Raw genomic sequence first — 7,245 nt, 5'->3', positions numbered from 1 at the left:
ATTGAATTGGTCAAGAATTGACCCCAAGGTTGAGCTCAGGGTTCAAGAATTCAAATTTTAGGTCAAAAGTGCCGATGTGAGGCCACTGGGCCAGGTTTGGGTCGGTGGCTGTGACTCGGTGCCAGCCGGGCAGATTTGGGGCAGAAGTGGCCAAGTCTGGGGGCAGTGGTTGGGATTTGAGGGCCAAGGCTGAGCTGAGGGTGAAAGTGGCCCTGATTTGGGGCCAGGAGCTGAGATTTGGGGCCAGAGCAGAGCCAGGGAGGGACAGAGGGTCAGGAGTGGGGTCAGGGGCTGGGGGGAAGGGTCTGGGGCACGGGGAGAGGGGGGGACAGAGTGACAGGAATGGGGTCAATCAGCACCACCCCAACCAGCACCAGCAGTTTTTGTGCAGAAATAGGATCCGGAATCCTCGTCCCTGAGGTTCTTCATGGTCAGAGTCACCGAGCTCTGCTCCTTGACCCTGGAGATCACGAACCGCCCATTGACCGACGGCGCGTAGCCGGTGCTGGAAGCGTCACTGTTGATCCCTGCCACCCACTCCAGCCCCTGCCCGGGTCTCTGGCGGATCCACACCATCCCAAAACTGCCAAAATTGAAGCCAGAGGTTTGGCAGAGGAGGCGCAGGGACCCCCCGGGGGGCTGGAGGTCCCCCCCGCACTCCAGCAGGGTCACGGCCGCCCGGAGCCCTGCGGGAAAAATAAGAAGACATGAGGAAGGCAAAAGCCCAAACAGTGACAAAAATCCTGACTCTTAGCCCCAGACTGTGACCTTTGGACCTCCCAATTCTCCTGGCGCTGCTGGCACTCAATAGCTGGGATCCACCCACCTCCACAGCACCACGCCCACTCCAGCCCACGCCACGATCCATCCCCTCATCCCCATCTCCCCTTTTCCCCGCAGGGCTCCGGGCGGCCGTGACCCTGCTGGAGTCCGGGGGGGACCTCCAGCCCCCCGGGGGGTCCCTGCGCCTCCTCTGCCGAGGGTCTGGGTTCAATTTGGGCAGTTTTGGGATGGGCTGGATGCGCCAGAGACCCGGGCAGGCGCTGGAATCTGTCGCAAGTATCAACAACAATGGTGCTTACACCAACTACGCGCCGTCTTTCAAGGGCCGGTTCACGATCTCCAGGGACAACGGGCAGAGCTCGGTGACGCTGACCATGAACAACCTCAAGGACGAGGATTCCGGATCCTATTTCTGCGCCAAATCTGCTTATGCTAGTTGGGGTGCTGCTGGTGCTGGTCTTGTTGACGACAGTGGTGGTGTCCCTACTCCCATCTCCGAGTCCCCCCCGTCCCCAGACCCCAGCCCCAGACCCAGCTCTTGACCATTGATCCCAGCCTGGCACTGCCTTGGCCCCAGTTCTCACCTGCTGACCCCAAACCACAACTCCTGACCCCAAATCTCCACTTCCTTCCCCAAAACCTTGCTCTGAAGGTCGGGATTTGAGGCCAAGTCCAGATTTGGGTCAAGGTGGGGAATTTGTGTCAGCGGCTGATGCTGGGAAGGCAAAATAAAGATTTGGGGAAACCCGGGGCAAGTTCTGGTACCAAACCATTTGGGTTTTGGGCAGAACCTGTTGGGGATGTTGGCTCCGTGGTTGGTGTTGGTGGAAATGGGGCAGATCTGGTTCCATTGGTCAAGAATGGGCTCAAGATTTGAGGTTTGAGGGAAGGGTCTGGGGTGTGGGGCAGGGGGGGCTCAGGCAGGGCTGGTGCCAACCCCGGCAAGGTCAATCTGAGCATCAGCAGCAGCGCTACCAGTATGAGGAGATTTCACACAGAAATAGGATCCGGAATCCTCGTCCTTGAGGTTGTTCATGGTCAGCGTCACCGAGCTCTGCCCGTTGTCCCTGGAGATCGTGAACCGGCCCTGCACCGAGGGCGCGTAGGCGGTGCTGCCACCATTATTGATACTTGCGACGAATTCCAGCCCCTGCCCGGGTCTCTGCCTGTGCCAGCCCATCACAAATTGTCCAAAATCAAAGCCGGACCCTCGGCAGAGGAGGCGCAGGGACCCCCCGGGGGGCTGGAGGTCCCCCCCGGACTCCAGCAGGGTCACGGCCGCCCGGAGCCCTGCGGCACAAAGGGGAGATGGGGATGGGAACGGGGTCGGTCGAGGCCTCGGAGTGAGTGTGGCCAGATCCAGAGAAATTGGGTGGACCCACGTGGGAGGTTGGCAGGGCGAGCAGGATAACAAGAAAATGTCACAATTTGGGGCCAAGAGTCAAGATTTTGGTCAGTGGTGGAGCTTTTGCCGACCCCATCTCCCCTTTTTCCCGCAGGGCTCCGGGCGGCCGTGACCCTGCTGGAGTCCGGGGGGGACCTCCAGCCCCCCGGGGGGTCCCTGCGCCTCCTCTGCTGAGGGTCCGGGTTTGATTTTGGGGGTTTTGCCATGGAATGGGTGCGCCAGAGACCCGGGCAGGCACTGGAGTGGATCGCATGGATCAGGAACAACGCTGCCAGCACCCTCTACGCGCCCTCAGTCAAGGGCCGGTTCACGATCTCCAGGGACAATGGGCAGAGCTCGGTGACGCTGACCATGAACAACCTCAAGGACGAGGATTCCGGATCCTATTTCTGCGCCAAAACTGCTGGTGCTGGTTGGGGCAATGCTGTTTGACCCCATCCCCGTTACCGTGTCCCCATCCCTCCCCATGCCCAGGACCCTTCCTTCCAGGGTCTGACACCATTGTTGACCTCCATGGACCCAAATCTGTCTCATTGTCCCCAAATCTTGACCATTTGCACCAAGGTTTGCGGACCTTGGTTGAGACGTGGAGCCAGCAGCTGAGGTTTGGAGCCAACAGCTGAGATTTGGGGCAGAACCAGCTGAGTTTGGTGCCAATGGTCACAAGTGAACCCCGCTGAGATCTGGGGCACCAACGGCAGAGTTTTGGGGATGAACCTTAGAGATTTGGGTCAAATGATCAAAACTCCAGAGAAATGTGAGAGTGGAGACAATGATGGCAGAGTTTGGGGGAAAACGGTCAAGATTTGATGCCAAGATGAATGATTTGAGTGTAGAATGTGGGAATTTTGGGATGTTTGTGGACAGAGTCTCTGGGGGCCAAGTGCACACACATCGGCAGCATAAAGAGTGATGAAAGTCGATCCACAACCAGTGCTGGAACATTTGGCACAGAAATAGGATCCGGAATCCTCGTCCTTGAGGCTGTTCACGTCTTTTAGGAAAAATGGGTGATTCCTGCAGAGCTCACGAGAGGATTTCACCCCAAAACCGAGGAGCAGCACCAAGGCACGGCGGCCGGGGAGGGAGCAGTGAGGTGCCAGAGGGGAGGGAGGAGGAGACGCCGAGATTTTGGGGCTCTGCAGCCTCCCCCCACTTCCTTCCTGGCAGCTGCAGGGGCCGGGGCAGGCCGGGGCAGGAAAATAAAAAGTTCTGGGTTTGTGTCATCTTTAACATCTGCGTTTCACGGAGGCGTGTCCAGGTCCTGAGTGGCTCAGCAGAATGCCAGCTGCAGAAAAAGGGGAGATGGGGATGAGGAGCCAGATTGGCTGTGGGGCTGAACTGGGTGCGGCCAGCTGGAAAAAGGGGCAGGACCCACCTGGGAGGGCCAGCACAAGCAGCAATATGACAAGAAAGTGTCAAAATTTGGGGCCAAGAGTCAGGATTTGGGTCAATGTTTGAGCTGTTCCCATCCCCATCTCCCCTTGTTCCCGCAGGGCTCCGGGCGGCCGTGACCCTGCTGGAGTCCGGGGGGGACCTCCAGCCCCCCGGGGGGTCCCTGCGCCTCCTCTGCCGAGGGTCCGGGTTTGATTTCGGGAGTTTTGGGATGTACTGGGTTCGACAGAGACCCGGGCAGGGGCTGGAATACGTCGCAAGTATCACCAACAATGGTGGTTGGACCGGGTACGCGCCGTCGGTCAAGGGCCGGTTCACGATCTCCAGGGACAACGGGCAGAGCTCGGTGACGCTGACCATGAACAACCTCAAGGACGAGGATTCCGGATCCTATTTCTGCGTGAAATCTCCTAATACCGGTGGTGCTTATGGTCCTGCTTATATTGACAACTCCTCTGGTGTCCCCAGCCCCATCTCCGAGTCCCTGCTGTTCCCAGAGCCCAGACCCTTCCCCCAAACCCCAACCCTTGACCCCATCCTTGTCCATGTGTCCCAGCCCTGGACAGGTCCTGCCCCAAATTCTCAGCTCCTGGCCACAAAGTTGACCCAAATCTTGATCCTCGTCCTAAAATCTCCACTTTCAGTCCTAAGTTTTGGGGAAGAAAGTGGAGATTTGGGGTCAGGAGTTGTGGTTTGGGGTCAGCGGGTGAGAACTGGGGCCAAGGCAGTGCCAGGCTGGGATCAATGGTCAAGAGCTGGGTCTGGGGCTGAGGTCTGGGGGAAGGGTCTGGGCTCTGGGGACGGGGGGGACTCGGAGATGGGGGATGGAGCCAGCACCGCCACGTTCACTACGACCAGGATCAGCAGTGTAAGCCCCAGCAGATTTGGCACAGAAATAGGATCCGGAATCCTCGTCCTTGAGGTTGTTCATGGTCAGCGTCACCGAGCTCTGCCCGTTGTCCCTGGAGATCGTGAACCGGCCCTGCACCGACGGCGCGTAGGCGGCGTAACCACCATTGCTGTTGATACTTGCGACGAATTCCAGCGCCTGCCTGGGTCTCTGACGGATCCAGAACATCCAAAATTTCCCAAAATCAAACCCAGACACTCGGCAGAGGAGGCGCAGGGACCCCCCGGGGGGCTGGAGGTCCCCCCCGGACTCCAGCAGGGTCACGGCCGCCCGGAGCCCTGCGGGGAAAAGGGGAGATGGGGATGAGGGGATGGAAAGCTCAGACGGACGTGTACAATTCATTAACGCCTGGATCGGGGATAATTGCAGGGTTTAAATCACTTTACGATACAGGAAACCTCTGCTGGAGATTTGAGACAAAATCAGGGGAGTCTGGGCCAAAACCAGAGAAGCTTTGGGGATGGGGGAGCGGCCGTGACCCTGCTGGAGTCCGGGGGGGACCTCCAGCCCCCCGGGGGGTCCCTGCGCCTCCTCTACGGAGGGTCCGGGTTCAATTTCGGCAGTTTTGGGCTGGGCTGGATGAGGCAGAGACCCGGTCAGGGGCTGGAACACCTCGGAGGGATCAACAGTGGTGGCACCACCCAGTACGCGCCCTCGGTGCAGGGCCGGTTCAGGATCTCCAGGGACAACGGGCAGAGCTCGGTGACGCTGACCATGAACAACCTCAAGGACGAGGATTCCGGATCCTATTTCTGCGCCAAAGCTGCTTATGCTGGTACTTGGGGTGCTGCTGCTTATGTTGAAGGTGCCAGTGGTGCATCCCTGGCCCCATCTCAGTGTCCCCACCTGTCCCCACAGCCTGGATCATTCCCCCAAACCTCAGCCCTTGACCCTTTGTGTCAAGTCTCCCCCATTTCCACCAATGGTGACCAAAGACCCCAAAAACCCGAATGGTTCACCCCCAGACCCAATTGGTTTTGTGCCAAAACTCATCCAATTCTGTCCCAAACCTCGACTTTGGGCTCCAAATCACAGTCGCTGACACAGATCCTCAACGATTTTCCCGAAATCTGGGCCTTGGCCTCAATTCCCGACCTTCAGAGCAAGATTTTGGGGAAGAAAGTGGAGATTTGGGGTCAGGAGTTGTGGTTTGGGGTCAGCAGGTGAGAACTGGGGCCAAGGCAGTGCCAGGCTGGGATCAATGGTCAAGAGCTGGGTCTGGGGCTGGGCTCTGGGGGAAGGGTCTGGGCTCTGGGGACGGGGGGGACTTGGAGATGGGGGTGGGGACACCAGCCGTGTCATCAATATAACCAGCACCATCAGCACCCCAATTACCAGTATAAGCATTTTTGGCACAGAAATAGGATCCGGAATCCTCGTCCTTGAGGTTGTTCATGATCAGCGTCACCGAGCTCTGCCCGTTGTCACTCGTCATCGTGAACCGGCCCTGCACCGACGGCGCGTAGTATGTTTTTCCACTGTATCTGCTGATTGCTGCGACAAATTCCAGCCCCTGCCCGGGTCTCTGGCGGATCCAAAACATGGAGAAACTGCCAAAATCAAACCCGGACCCTCGGCAGAGGAGGCGCAGGGACCCCCCGGCGGGCTGGAGGTCCCCCCCGGACTCCAGCAGGGTCACGGCCGCCCGGAGCCCTGCGGGGAAAAGGGGAGATGGGGATGAGGGGATGGAAAGCTCAGGCAGAGGTGTCCAATTCATTAATGAGTGGAGCGTGGCTAATTAAAGGGTCTGGGGCACCTTAGGATACCAGAAACCTCTGGTGATGATTTGGGACCATATCAGGGCAATTTGGGGCAAAACCAGAGAAGGTTTGGAGATGGGGGAGCGGCCGTGACCCTGGTGGAGTCCGGGGGGGACCTCCAGCCCCCCGGGGGGTCCCTGCGCCTCCTCTGCCGAGGGTCCGGGTTTGATTTCGGCAAAGTGAACATGTACTGGGTCCGCCAGAGACCCGGGCAGGGGCTGGACTTCGTGGCAGAGATCAGCTATGATGGTTCCAGAACCTTCTACCCACCATTGTTCAAGGGCCGGTTCAGGATCTCCAGGGACAACGGGCAGAGCTCAGTGACGCTGACCATGAACAACCTCAAGGACGAGGATTCCGGATCCTATTTCTGTGCCAGATGTGCCGGTGGTTTTGTTGACTGGGCTGGTGCTGCTGGTGGTTATGGTGGCCACCGTTGGTTTGGCCCCGCCCCCTCTCTCTTGGTCCCCAGGTGTCCCCAAACCCCAGACCTTTCCCCAAAATCTCACCCCTTGACCTCGATCTTGACCTCTGACCCTGCGTCTCCAGCCCTGGCCCAACGTTGAGATTTAGGGCAAAGGTTTTAGAAACAAATTGGAGATCAAGAGGCAAATGTTGAGGTTTGGGGTAAAACTGTTCAAAGATTTGGATAAATGATGAAGAGTTGGGTCTGGGGTTGGGGTTTGGGGGAGCGGAGTGGGGGCGTCAGGGCACTCGGGGTGGGGACGGAACCAGCAGCAGCATCAGCAGGAGCATAACCATTGTCACGTCTGGCACAGAAATAGGATCCGGAATCCTCGTCCTTGAGGTTGTTCATGGTCAGCGTCACCGAGCTCTGCCCGTTGTCCCTGGAGATCGTGACCCGGCCCTTGACTGAGGGCGCGTAGTAGATGCTGCCACCGTTGTCGTTGATGCTTGCAACAAATTCCAGCGCCTGCCCGGGTCTCTGGCGCATCCAGCCCACCCCAAAACTGCCGAAACTGAACCCAGAC

At 58.6% G+C, this 7,245-nt stretch overlaps 2 gene segments (V, D, J or C); both read right to left on the bottom strand.

The window, feature by feature from the left end:
* Positions 1 to 348: 348 nt before the first annotated feature.
* Positions 349 to 868, bottom strand: LOC135288864 (Ig heavy chain V region C3-like). The segment is given in 2 exon segments: positions 349 to 686; positions 847 to 868. Coding segments are annotated over 2 exon segments (360 nt in total).
* An 831-nt stretch (positions 869 to 1,699) lies between these two features.
* Positions 1,700 to 2,394, bottom strand: LOC135288863 (Ig heavy chain V region 914-like). The segment is given in 2 exon segments: positions 1,700 to 2,073; positions 2,256 to 2,394. Coding segments are annotated over 2 exon segments (513 nt in total).
* Positions 2,395 to 7,245: the final 4,851 nt, after the last annotated feature.

Source organism: Passer domesticus, chromosome 36 (assembly GCF_036417665.1).
Source record: "Passer domesticus isolate bPasDom1 chromosome 36, bPasDom1.hap1, whole genome shotgun sequence".
Taxonomy (NCBI): Eukaryota; Metazoa; Chordata; class Aves; order Passeriformes; family Passeridae; genus Passer; species Passer domesticus.
This window is presented reverse-complemented; position numbering and strand designations above follow the sequence as displayed.